The 14,314-nt window shown below is 46.7% G+C and overlaps 1 protein-coding gene across 1 annotated transcript in view; it reads right to left on the bottom strand.

Annotated features, from left to right (window-relative positions):
- The window catches only part of PLCG2 (phospholipase C gamma 2), a 190,312-nt gene that overhangs the window by 92,784 nt on the left and 83,214 nt on the right, over positions 1 to 14,314 (bottom strand). The window contains exons 6-7 of the mRNA XM_050773193.1: positions 6,836 to 6,920; positions 5,207 to 5,290 (exon numbers count right to left, since the gene is read on the bottom strand). Coding sequence (XP_050629150.1) covers positions 5,207 to 5,290; positions 6,836 to 6,920 — 169 coding nt within the window. The remainder of the gene's footprint in view (positions 1 to 5,206; positions 5,291 to 6,835; positions 6,921 to 14,314) is intronic.

Below are 14,314 nucleotides of genomic sequence, written 5' to 3'. Positions count from 1 at the left end.
GAAAGAGGGAAAGAGCGAAAGAGGGAAAGAGCGAAAGAGGGAAACAGTGAAAGAGGGAAAGAGGGAAAGAGCGAAAGAGCGAAAGAGGGAAAGAGGGAGAAGACGTAACCAGTTATTCTATCTGCTAACTTCTCCACTGTGGACTCTCCTCTTGCCAGCATCTGACAATGAGAATAAACTGCAAGATCTCCGAGCTCCTACACAAACATCGTCACAGAATGCTCATCACTTGCTCCCCCCATGCCCACACCGTGTAAAATCCAGCAGAACAGTCCTTCAGTGTCTTACTGGATCATAGGGACAGCCACTGATAAGTCGGCAGGCTTCTCAATTTCCTTTTTTATTATTGGCAAGTGCTTTCTATTTTTACTTAAGAATGCTGTAACCACGGGGACTTCACAGGTTTGATCCGGACATAGCAGGGTAGCAGTCACGTAGCCAGGTACTAAATTACATCATTGGCAGAGGACGTGATATGCCGTGTGAGGTCTGCTACAAAATGTGAGAAAAGGGCTTGGGTGAGGGCATCATCAAAGTGATAATGGCTGAAGTTCGCTGATGATACATCTGCTGACTTAGCATCTGTTACGCTATTCTCTCTACGTGTACATGCTTTACACTTTCTTTAATACAAAGGATTCAAAAATTAAGAAGTATTCTGTGGCTATGCATCGAAGTTGGGCAGAAAATCAAATCCTAGCTCTGCAGCTTACTAGTTAGTGGCCTGACCTTCAGCAAAGTAACCTCTCTGGACCTCACTTTCTTAATCCCTAAAATGGCAATAACAACAGCAGCTCTACCACAGGGCTCTAGGGGGGAATCAAATGTATACAAAACACAGAACAGGCCGGGCATGATGGCTCACACCTGTAATCCCAGCACTTTGGGAGGCCGAGGCAGGTGGATCACTTGAGGTCAGGAGCTCGAGACCAGCATGGCCAACATGGTGAAACTCCATTTCTACTAAAAATACAAAAATTAGCCAGGCGTGGGGGTGCGTGCCTATAATCCCAGCTACTCGGGAGGCTGAGGCAGGGAGAATCGCTTGAACCCGGGAGGCAGAGGTTGCAGTGAATGAAGATCTTGCCACTGCACTCCAGTCTAGGCGACAGAGCAAGACTCTGTCTCAAAAAAAAAAAAAAAAGAAGAAGAAGAAGAAAAGAAAAAAAAAAAAAAAAAAAACCACCACATAGGACAGTGCCTAGCATATAGCCCACCTGAGAAAATGTTGGCTATCATCTTTGTGAATGATACTGTTATCACAGCCTAGTTAGAGGTATATCCCCTTGCCAGGGAGACACAAACATGAGATTACATTTCTTATCCTCCTGCTGCTGCCAAACTTTTGGAAACTTTGAGGCTCGAGAGCTGCAACGTAGGCAGGTGGTTACACACAAAGAGGAACTGGCAAGCTCACAATGGAAACCATTTGGCTACTGATAAGCATGAACCCACTCCCTGAATTTAGGTCTGGGGATTATGAGTCACCATAAACAGCTCTGTCTCCTGCAGGAGCCTGAGAAATCCAGCGAGGCCCTCCTCCCCGCCAAATCACAAAACAGGTACTTTTCTCTGCCCTGTGCTTCCAGCCAGGAGCAGGACGTAAACAACAGGTTAGGGGATGGGCATTTACCTACACAACAGCAGTGAGGCTCTTAGAGCTGGCCGGAAACCATCTATATAAGCTTGGAACTTTGTTATTCAAATCTGTCTTTACCTTAAATTTTAAAAATGCAGTGACCAAACTGGAGAGTTATACCCTCAAACAGTGGAGATGAGGGTTACCAAAGCAAAACTCCTTTAGGGTCAGGTAAGCACCATAAATGAACAGATAGAGCTGTACAGGCCTGGGTCAATACAGAGAACGTGGACCATTCCATGGGGTGATGTGACCCTATTTATAGCCAGATCTCGACTTTTTTCCCAAGGGAAGGCAAAAATCTAGATTTTAATATATAATATAATCTCTCCAGTTTTAAATGTAGGTAATTAATTTTTTAACATATTTAAACCATTAGATCAAGTACAACAGGTGCAGGCTCAATGTGGCATTCCGGCCACCAGGGGTCAACCTTTGGTATCTGCAGATTCCCATACAGATTCCCACACAAAGTTCACACATGGGGCAATCTAGGGTACCCCAGCGGGTTCCGAGATTCTGTAAAACTGACTCAAATTTCTTTTTCTCCCTCATAAACACAAACACCCAGACTAGCCTTAATAAGAGCCATAATTAAAAGTACAGGTTGAAATACCTCTTAGGTAGAATTTTACCACAGTGGAAACCATCAATGAATGGGTTAATCTGCTGGCAGGTGAAATAGTTTTTGTGCAAATCTTTTTTTAATTTTTAATATTATTTAATAATATAGACGGGGTCTCACTATGTTGCCCAAGCTAGTCTCAAACTCCTGAGCTCAAAGGATCCTCCTGCCTTGGCCTCCCAAAGTGGTGGGATTACAGGCGTGAGCTACTGCTCCCAGCCATGTACAAATCTTATTTTCAAACTCTGCCTGACACCTGTCTGGTAACACAGCATCTTGAAATGTCAAGGTAAACTATTATTTAAAAAAAAAAACTGTTATTTGCAACTACTTATCTTGAGTAAATCGAGTTTTTCTCAATCCTGGTCAATTGCATAAGATGACAATCGTCACCATTCCGAATTTCATACACACACTTTCATCATTGTTCTATGACATGTTCTATGTTCAATGACACATATCATTGTTCTCAAGGACTAGTTTTAAAGTTACAGGTTTTAATCTTAAAAAGTATTCTGGTAAGCTTTTATGAATCATGGTTTTTGTTGTGGTTGTTACAGTTTCTTGTTTAAAGGAGAGGGGATTATAGACTTTTAAAAGTTCTATAACCATTGATCTCATTTAGTACCTTCATTTTATAGAAAAGGCTAAGTGAGAGGACAGAGATGGCTCCCCCAACATCACTTGGTCAGTTAGAGGTCAAGTTGGTCTAGAATCCAGTTCTCCCAACTCCCAAGCCTGTAATCTTTCTATTTCATTTGGCAAACCAATAACTAATTATTATATATGTGAAAAAATGAACACATTGCAATTCAATGATCCACCCTATGAAATACATTTTTCCCCAATCTGGGCAGATAGGAAATGGCCCTCCCATTTCTCTACCTCAAATACATCCAAAGTCCCATGGCCAGTGGTCACCCATCACGTGGCCTCACTGCGTGGCCAGCCCACAACCCTGCATGCAGAAAGCAATTAATGACTGTCTTCTAGGAACATTCACGTTCATCACTTAAAAATGCTTCTATTCACAGCTCCCAATTTCCCATTGCACAGAGCAGAAGACTGAGGCTAGGAGCAGTCAGTGGCTCATCCAAGATTGTGTAGCTAACTGGAGAAACCACAGCCACCTGACTCCAAGTTCCGGGTACTCCTCACACCCTCACAGCTTTCCCTGGGAATTCTTTTGCAGTCTGCAAAGCCCTTTCCTGACAGCAACAGCAGCAGCCCCTACTTGTTGAATGTGTGCCACCTACCAGGTACTGTGCTAGGTGCATCACATAGAATAGTTTCAGTTTTAAAACTTTATGCTCTATGGAACTTTTTGTTGCAAAGGTAACATGTTACTTGGAACATATCAGAGAAAATGAGCTGTGCAAAGAAAAGATAACTATCCTTCCTGCTCATCTTCCCAACCCCTTCCAAAACACACACAAAATCAACATTAAATGTGAGGTGCTTTCTTCCATACTTTCCCCTGCTCATGAAAAGGATCAAAAGGAGGATTACTGCATTCTCTGTTTTTGTGTTTGAGATGGAATCTCGCTCTGTTGCCCAGGCTGGAGTGCAGTGGCACAATCTTGGCTCACTGCAACCTCCACCTCCCAGGTTCAAGTGATTCTCCTGCCTCAGCCTCCCGAGTAGCTGGGATTACAGGTGCACACCACCGTGCCTGGCTAATTTTTTTATTTTTAGTAGTGATGGGGTTTTGCCATGTTGACCAGGCTGGTCTCAAACTCCTGACCTCAAATGATCCACCCACCTCGGCTCCCAAAGTGCTGGGATTACAGGCATGAACCACTGCACCTGGCCTGTATTCTATGATTTTTAACAAAATAGCAGACCTAACTCCTTATGTAAATCTGCTGCTGGCTTTCCTCACAAAATGTCACAAATATCATCTCAGATCAACAGAAAGAGAACTGACGCATCCTTCTTAATCAGCTGCATAATGTCACACAGTACGAACAGACCGTAATTTACCCATCAATCCGTAATTTACCCATCAATCCCTCCACTGAGAGACATTCAGATGGCGCCCTGGTACTTTGCCAGCATAATTAACACTGCAATAAACAATCCGATAATGTATTATCAGGCCCTGATGTTTTCCCTTTCATAAAATAGAGTCTTCAAGATGCCACTGTCAGGTCAAAACGTACACACGTCTTAATTTTTAAATAGTCTATTATTTTAACCAAAAAAATGTCCTCATAAAAAAATATGAATAAAAGTATAAAAAGGGCTGGGCATAGTGGCTCACACCTGTAATCCCAGCATTTTAGCAGACGGAGGAGGGTGGATCACGTGAGGTTAGAAGTTCGAGACCTGCCCAGCCAATATGGCAAAACCCCATCTCTACTAAAAATGCAAAATTAGCTGGGCGTGGTGGCACAAGTCTGTAATCCCAGCTATTTGGGAGGCTAAGGCACAAGAATCCCTTGAACCCGTGAGGCAAGGATTGCAGTGAACCAAGATCACACCACTGCACTCTAGGCTGGGCAACAGAGTGACACTCTCTCTCAAACAAGCAAACAAACGTGTAAAAAGAAGAAACACATATATAATTCCTCAATCTGGAGATGGTTATTAATAATAACAGCCATTTGCTAAATTTCCTTTCAGAATGAAATAATGCAGTAGAGTGAGTTGCACTTTTTTAACAGACTCAGATCAAATTCCAGTCAAACTTACGGCCATTCACATTTCCACCAGGAAGGTATATGAACACTTTTCTCTACATTTTCCCCACAGCTCTGTCATGGTTAAAGAATTTTGCCAATCTAATGGATGAAAATGGTATGCTTTCATCATTCTCATTTATATTTCCTTGACTAAAATGGAGATTCAACACTTCTTGTGGTTTCTTAGGAACATGCCAGACTTGGAAATACGTGCAAAACAGAAACATCATTTGATCACTTGCTCAAGAATCATCTTACCGATTTTTGCTGCTCGAACATAAGTTTTTTATAGAAGAGATGGAACTGTTCAAAGCTGAGCTCATCTCTGTGTGCTCCTATTTCCTGTAAATATGAAAAAAGTGACCACATGATTTTTGATGTCCACCGTAAGAATGGCTCCATGCTATTTCTAGAATAATTTTTATTTCAGAAATTGCATGCAATTTTATTGGCATGCTGAAGAGAGAGCTATGACCACATTGTGTCATGGCTTTTGAAAGGAAAAAGTCATGCTATTTAACATGGCTTTTCTAAAACATTGGCTAAAATCAAACTCACATTCCTCTGAATCAAAACCCTCCACACGTTCCCTAATCCCCCTGGTCTGGGAAAACATACTCACAGGGACACCTACCAAGTAAGACCCTCCTTTGAGCCCCAAAACGGAAGAGTCTCAGCCAGGTTTGCAAGAGACATGATGCGTAACTCCTCCATTTTTGGGCAGAAAACACTCTCTTTGGACTTCCACCTTCAGACATATTTGTAGAGTACGTACATATAGGGCATTTTGTAAAGCACTGGGAGTCAAAGCTCAGCTCCAATTAATTGCTTTACGGCTTTGGGCAATTTCCTTGACCTTTTCAAACCCTCAGTTTTCTTTATCTGTAAAATGGGAGAACCACCACTATGCTCCTAGGGCTTCCCTGAAAGTGAACAAGATACCCGCAAAACACCTGGTTCCGTAAATACTTGATAAAGAATGAAATGCTGATTGTGTAGCAATCAATGGTAAATGCTTCTCCCATCCCTCTCCTCTTCTGACCTACTCTTTTCTCTTTTTCTATTCTTGGATTAATGTGGATTATTGCGGGCAAGTCAAAGGATGCTTGATAAGCAATAAAATAGGATAATTCTTCCAGGAGTTCATTAGCACAAAAATGAAATGAGCTTTTTCCACTGAGGAACACTGTAATGGAGCCAATATTGACAATGGGCACTGGGGTCCTCCAACTGGGGCTATTGGGATGAAGCGTTGCTCATTTCCTAAGAAGAATGAGTACTACCCTGTAGCCAAAAATCAGTGCCCATCATCTCCATCCTTGCCTCACCTCTTCTACTATATTCCATCACTCATGGAGTGGCTTTACTGCCCAGTCCCACCAACAACTTGATTACACAACAAAATTAATTAAATGATATACAGAAGGATGGATGGTTGGAGAAACAGAAGAATAAAGAGCCAACTCTGACAGCTACACTACCAGGACTTGCATACAAACTGCCACGGTCCTGGTACCCTACACAAGGAATTTTTCGTAATATTTTCCAAAAGACATACACGCATTCATTTCACTAGGGAAAAAATGGGCTGCAGTATGGTCAGGGAAACAGGGAAAGCTGGACTAATGAAAAACAGGTCTGAGGGTAGATGTTCCAAGCCCAACAGCTCAGTAAACATGGTCTTTATTGATCACATCCTCTGCGAGGATGGAGACTATGGTCCTCAGATATGTCTATGATCCCTCTGTCTGAACTTAAGATGTACTCTGGAGGCAAAGGACTTTCTTGGGCACTATTCCACGGAACTCAAAGGCAAGTCACGGCTTCATGAGAGAGGTTAAGTCACTCTGCATTCGCACAATTCCCAGGCTGAGCCATGAAACTTACCACAAACTTATCTTTAAGGAACTTGGCACTGCTCACTTTAAAGTTGATCAGGGGCAAGATGGTCTTCAACTCTCGGAGACTGATGCTGCAAAAAAGGGAGACTCAGCTCTGTCACCTTGAGGGTTTTCAACAGCACAGGATTTAGCGGCTCCCATCAGTTCCCACCTCGGGCAGCCCTCTATAAGACAGCCTGGTCAACAGTTGTTTATGGAGCACTAACTAGGAACAAGACACTGGGTCAAGGTACGGGCGACACTTCAATGAGCAAAGCTCAAGGGCACCCTTCAGGAATGTCCATAGATACGGGTCACACAGGAGACCCACAGTGTAGGGTGATGCCCCAATGAGGAGGCACCTACACTGGAGATCCCCAGTACAGGGTGATGTCCCAATGAGGAGGGCTGGTCCCCACCCTTCGAGAATGGCCATGGAGGAAGGTCCTGCAGGAGATTCAGTGTGGGCAGAAAATGGTGTCAGATGACCAGATAATCTCAATACAAAATGCCACAGAAATCCCAAAGGCCCAATGTAGGTGTTGACATGATGTGATTTCTGCCCAGGACTCTGAATGTCAAAGTGAAGAAATTCAGTGAAGCTTGGGTAAACAGCAGGAGTAACTATGACATGCTTCACGCAGCCAAACACTTTGTCACCTAATTAGTGACACACATGAAGGGATGAACAAGACTCCTACTGACTCCACCTGCCACCCAGAGGAACCACAACCACAGAACGGGCTTGGCAGAATCAGCCGGGAAAGACCCAGCTGAGCTTGACTCTAGTCTGGCACTGTGAAGAGACAAGAGGGATGTAGAGTAAGTGGGGACACCCTGCACCCCCAAAATTAAGTTAAAAAATAAAAGTTTCTTTTAATGCCACTGGGGTTCAGAGCAAGGCAAAGTCACTAAGGGCCAGAGAGGGGAACTGGGAAGGAACAAGGCCTACGTGAGCACCTACTGTATGCCAGGCTGCTCTGGGGTCATCCAGGTGTTACGGTTGCCTAATTGCTCACCAGATTCTACCTTCTGCAAAGTACACATGATTGACCCCCAGGGCTCAGAACAGCCAAGGGCGGGATGTCACAACGGTACACAACTCAGGGCTTGGAGCTAGATGGCAGGCAGCAGAGCCTGGAACTGAATCAAATTCCAGTGCTCGGTCACAGGAATCTGCATGAGTGTTTCTTTGAAGCCACATAGTGAGGTTCAGCTTAAGAGGGAAGAAAGGGCCGGGCGCGGTGGTTCACGCCTGTAATCCCAGCACTTTGGGAGGCCAAGGTAGGCGGATCACGAGGTCAGGGGATCGAGACTATCCCGGCTAACACGGTGAAACCCCGTCTCTACTAAAAATACAAAAAAAATTAGCCAGGCGTGGTGGTGGGCGACTGTAGTCCCAGCTACTCAGGAGGCTGAGGCAGGAGAATGGTGTGAATCTGGGAGGCGGAGCTTGCAGTGAGCCGAGACCATGCCGCTGCACTCCAGCCTGGGTGACAGAGCGAGACTCTGTCTCAAAAAAAGCAAAAATGGAGGGAAGCAACGGAGAACACAACCCAGGCAAAAGGAGCAGCAGCAGTAGTAAGAATGGTAACAAAAGCTGAAACTTCAAAAGTGCTAATCAGGTGTCAGGTGTTGTTCTAGGTGGTGCCCTATAGGCATATTCACCTGTTAGATGCTTGAATAACTTACAAGGCAGGTACTATGATCATCTCCATCTTCCAGGTGAGGAAACTGAGGCACCGATCAGTTTGGTGCACACCTGACTGCCTCCCAGCGAGTAGCTCACACAACAAGGAGAGGTTAAATTAGTGGGGTGAGTGGGTCAAGAACATGAGATCCAGACCCTTCTGGCTGGAGCCGAGTGTCCAGCAGAGCTAAGACAGGGTGGTCAAGAGAGGAAGCTTGCCCCAGCTTGTAGGAGAAAAGAGCCCTGTTTCCCTGCACCATCCTCCCAGCTTCTGCTGTGGCATGCGGAAGGAAGTAGCACGTCACTGCCCAACCGCTGCCCTGGAGAAGGTCCAGTGTGACTCTGGCCATCCTGTGTCCCCACCTCCAGCATTTTCCTCTGGTTCTAACGGCCTAACAGCAGAGACTTCAGCTGACAAGATGCTCCCCACCCACGTTCAAACCGTAGGGACACCACCCACGGCTTTCAGACAGACCTCGAGGGCAGAAAAAGTCCCTGTTGGGCCAGCTGGGGCTGGCTGGGCAGAGCAGCCAGCAGGCTAGGGAATTTGCCCCAGGGGCTTGCAAGAACCTTTCTGCCTCAGCCCTGGGGGTGGTCCTAGGAACAGCTGGGCCAGGGCAGGATGAAGGTAGAGGAGCAGCGGGAACAGGCGCTGCCAGAGCAGCAGTGAGAGGGGTAGTGGGGAGAGGAGCCAGACCATGCTGGTGCCCCAGTGGAGCTCATCCTGGGAGCAAGGGGGAGGTCAGGGTCCCCCAGGAGCCCAGGCAGCAGCAGGGCAAAGGAACCATCCCATGTTCAGAAAGAGAGAGACTGAGGGGCCTGAGGGGCCAGAGCAGCTGCTCAAGAACCAGTGGAAAAACCCAGGAACCAGGGACATGAGCATTCAAGCACCTGGGACATGGGAGCCCACCTGGTCCAAAGGCCTCCCCTTACAGTGTAAACACTGGAGGCTGAGAGCTTCTTTGGGCTCCCAGTGCCGGGACAGCCTCACCTGATTTCCCCCTAGGCGAGCCCCTGCCTCACTCCCACCTCTGGGTGTGTGTATCCTGCTGCATGGCCCGACTGGAACCAGCACAGGCAGGCTGAGCCCCAGCGCTGCAGGGGAGGAAGCCAGTGGCTCAGCTTCAGCCCTCTCTGCAACCTGTCATCCCCTAGAGTGCCTCGCCCAGGTCAAAGCCCCTTGCAAGGCAGCCAGCTCTGACCTGGTCCACGCATGGGAACGAAGGCCTGGCCCTCTAGTCTCAATTCAGGACAGCTTCACAGGCCATGCTCAGAGCTCCCCATCAGGTCTGCCCGGGCCATGACTGTGACTCCCCGGCTGCCTGTTCCAGCGGCCTTCCCTTCCCCATGCTTTCCACAACCCCCCATGTACTCCCCAGTAAGCCTTCTGCACACAAACCTACATCTCAGATTGTGTTTCCTGGGGGCTCAGCCTAGAGCTGTGGGTTAGGAACCAAGGGAATCCCTTTGGGGAAGGACGGCAACTATTCCCTGAATGAGTCACCAACAGCCCCTCCCTCTCCCATGGCAGACAGCACTAAACAATCACAGTGTCCTCCCTGCTCAGCCCGGGAGGCTCCCACGGTTCTTCAACTCTGCACCCAGGCAGCCATCACCAAACAATTAAAGATGGCAGCCCCATGACACTTACCAGTCACGCTGAAGCTGGGCCAGCACCTCCACTGCCCCCAGCTCTTTTGCAGCAACAACAGCAATAAAGAAACGTTCGTTAAGCGCTTACCACGAGCCAGGCACGGTCCACGCACCCTTCACATATTAACTCCGGAACCCTCACATCTGCCCTGGGAGGTGGGAACTATTACTTTTATCTTTTACACATGAGGAAAATGAGGCCCAGAGAAATTAAATCATTTACCCCAATTCACACAACCAGTTACTGTGAGATCTGAGATTCAAACCTCACCGCTGTCTGACAACTTTCGACAATGATGGAGACATCTGTGCTGTCTGAGGTACTAGCCGCCAGCCACACGGGGCTGCTGAGCCCCTGAAATGTAGCTAGTTCCACTGAGGAGCTAAGTATTCTTATTTGGTTTTGTTTTGTTGAAATGGCCACCTGTGGTGAAGGGCGCCCCACCAGACCTCGCAGCCCCAGAGTTCTGCTTCTGTAAGTAGCTCCCAGACCAGCAGCATCTACATCACCTGGGGATTGGTTGAAATGCAAATTCTTGAGCCCTGCCCACCACCGACTCAATCAGCCACTGTGAGGTGGAGCCCAGCAGCCCCCACGTTCACAAGTCCTCCAGGGGATTCCGATGCCTGCTGAAATTTGAAAATTGCTCTCTAGTCAGCCCTAATCTTCAACCCCAGCTTCACAGTAGAATCTTATTTTTTAAAAATTCCAATGCCAGAGGCCATGCCCAGGACAGTAAAATCTGAATCTCTACTGGTGCGGCTCTGCTAAAGCTCCCCAGGGGACTCTAATATTCTGGAACCTCGAATAGGAAGCCTATTTGCATTCACGTTGAAGGAGATAAATGGACCTACCCACCTGCCTTCCACCTGCAACCCCCTCGCCCTGTGCCACCTCCTCCTCTGTCCCTGCCAGGGCTAAAGAACAAAGGGAAGTGCACATCCTGCTTATGCAAATCCAATGTTATAAGGCACGGGGGCAAGGGCAGAGGAGGGAAAGGAGGTAAGTGTTGGTGAGGATATGAAGAAAATAGAAACCTGTGCATTGCCATGGGAAGGTGTAGCTGCAACAGAAAACAGTATAGCAGTTCCGCAAAAATAGACAGAATTACCATTTGATCCAGCAATTCAGCTTCTGGATATATACACAAAAGAATCTGAAGCAGAGACTCAAACAGATTTGTACACCCATGTTCATAGCAGCACTATTCACAATTGCCAAAAGGTGGAAGCAATTCAAGTATCCATCGATGGACAAGTAAACAAAATGTGGTCTGTCTGTACAATGGAACATTATTCAGCCTTAAAAAGGAAGAAGATTCTAACACATGCTACAACACAGATGAAACTTGGAGACATTACACCAAGTGCAATAAGCCAGATACAAAAGGACGAATATTGTATTAGTCCACTTATACGAGGTACCTGGAGCAATCCAGTCCAGAGAGACACAGAGTAGAGTGGTGGTTTCCAGGGGCTAAAGAGAGAAGCAATGGGGAGTTACCACTTAATGGCTGCAGAGTCTCAGTTTGAGACGATGAAAAAGTTCTGGAGATGGATGGTGGTGATGGGAGCATGACAACATGATACACTTCATTCCACAGAACTACCTATCTAAGAACGGTTAAAATGATCAGTGTTGTTCTATGATTTATTGTTGTTACCACACTAAAACAAATTTTAACATTTGTTTTTAGTTTTTTTTAATTATAAGGTGATTGGTCAGGGTGGGGAAGGAAAGATTTCTCTATTTCCCCCAGCTCTCAACAGCACAATTCTTTTTGTTTTTGTTGTTTTGGTTTTGGTTTTGGTTTTGGTTTTAATGGGATCTCACCCTGTTGCCCAGGCTGGAACTCAGTGGCACAATCACGGCTCACTGAAGCCTGGACCTCCCTGGGCTCAGATGATCCTCCCACCTCAGTCTCTCAAGGAGCAGGACTACAAATGTGCACCACTACACCCAGCTAACTTTTTTGTACTTTTCGTACAGATGGGGTTTCGCCATGTTGCCCGGACTGGTCTCCAACTCCTGAGCTCAAGCGATCCACCTGCCTTGGCCTCCCAAAGTGCTAGGATTACAGGTGTCAGTCAACATGCTCAGCCAATAGCACATTTTTAAAAAAAAGAAAAGAAAGAAAGAAAGAAAAGCGGCCAGGCGCGGTGGCTCATGCCTGTAATCCCAGCACTTTGGGAGGCCAAGGTGGGCAGATCACGAGGTCAGGAGATTGAGACTATCCTGGCTAACATGGCGAAACCTCGTCTCTACTAAAAATACAAATAATTAGCCAGGCATAGTGGCAGGTGCCTGTAGCCCCAGCTACTCAGGAGGCTGAGGCAGGAGAATGGCATGAACCTGGGAGGCAGAGCTTGCAGTGAGCTGAGATGGCACAACTGCACTCCAGCCTGGGCAGCTGAGCGAGACTTGGTCTCAAAAAAAAAAAGGGGAAAGCAACACCAGTGGGGATAGTAAGTCTGCAAACCCTGGTGCCACCCCTGACAACCTGGGCTACTTTAGTTAAGTCACTTAACCTCTCTGGGCCTCAGTGTCCTCACATAGAAAATGGGTCTGAGAGCACCTAGCTCACCCATCAGCCAAGAGGGTATCCGGGTATCCTAAGGATGTAAAGTGCTTATTACAGCCATGACTGCAAAGCAGGCTATAAACAAATGCCCGCTGCTACCATTTGCCTCTAGAAAAGTCTAAAAATGAAACAGGGTGCTTGGGCCAAGCAAAACACCTAAGACATGTCCATTGCCCAGGCTGGGCCAACCCTGAGCCTGCCCCCTCTCGCCTTCAGCCTTTCCTCTGCATCTGTGGCTCCTTTGTTTTCTTTCAGGAAACATGATTAGTCTCGTGGGTGACAGGAAAGGGAGGGAAATTGGCAGAACAGAAGTTGGTTGCTCTTTCATTGGCACCTTGGTCAAAGTTTCTTTTGCAAGGCTCCTTCCAGGCTTCCCAGAACCACGGGTAAGGTGGGATTTTCCACATGTTGACAGAGAGCAGGGCTCCGCCCACTGGGAGGGAGGTTGGAGGAGAGGAAGCCAGTGAGCACGCAGGGATGAACTCAGTCCAGAAACAGAAAAGGTTCTCTCCGCAGAGGGTCCTGGACCAGCCGATGGGAAGATGGATCTTTATGCAGGACTTGCCAGAATCCCTCCTGAACAAGAGGGAGGTATCCATTTCTTGACTTCACAGATGAAGAGAAGACTTCAGAGTCAGACTGGCCACCCCATACCAGTACCGTGTGCAGAGAGGCACTGAAGGTGGCTCCCTCCCTCAGCCCTGTGCCAGTCTCAGCTATGATTCACCATAAGCCACAGAGAAAGAAAATGCAGAGAAGGCATCACCTCCGAGGCTGAAAGAGACCAGTGTCTACCAAATCTTCCAACACAAGGACCTCATTTAATCCACCTCAGTAACATTAGAGGGTGGCCCAGCATGGGGGAGCAGGCAGGGCATGTTGGATGAGAAGAAGAGGAGGGAGAACAGAAAAACATGGAGTGAGCTAATGGCTGACCTAACTTTACTAGACTTTTAGCCACTTCCTGGTTAAGAGTTCCAAATCCTCCCACTGGGCATGAGAAGAGACCAGGGAAGCTCACCCAAACCCTGAAGCCAACAAGTAACAGAGGATATTGACCAGACAGGAAGTCACCTTCAAGATGGAAAGATTTTCAGGAACAAAATAGGAGAGCTGATAGAGTTTAGTTATTGGATATTAACTAGGATAATGACATATCTAGATAGGATAATGACATATCCACATAGGATAATGACAGAAATAAACCAAGAATCAACGAAAGGAATATTTTACCAAAAAAAATAAGGCGTCTCATGTGAGGCTAACATGAGATAAGGACTGAAGTGCTCAATGCAATTCCTGGCATGCCAAATACACAGGTGTTAAATAAATCGTAGGGGTTTTTTTGTTTTTGTTTTGGGTTTTTTTGTTTGTTTGTTGTCGTTGTTGTATTTTGTTTGTTTGTTTCTTTGGTTTGGTTTTTGAGACGGAATCTTGCTCTGTCACCCAGGCTGGAGTGCAATGGCACGATCTCAGCTCACTGCAACCTCCACCTCCCGGGTTCAAGCGATTCTCCTGCCTCAGCCTCCTGAGTAGTTCGGACTACAGGTGCACGCCGCCA

The sequence above is a fragment of the Macaca thibetana genome, chromosome 20 (assembly GCF_024542745.1).
Source record: "Macaca thibetana thibetana isolate TM-01 chromosome 20, ASM2454274v1, whole genome shotgun sequence".
Lineage (NCBI taxonomy): Eukaryota > Metazoa > Chordata > Mammalia > Primates > Cercopithecidae > Macaca > Macaca thibetana.
This window is presented reverse-complemented; position numbering and strand designations above follow the sequence as displayed.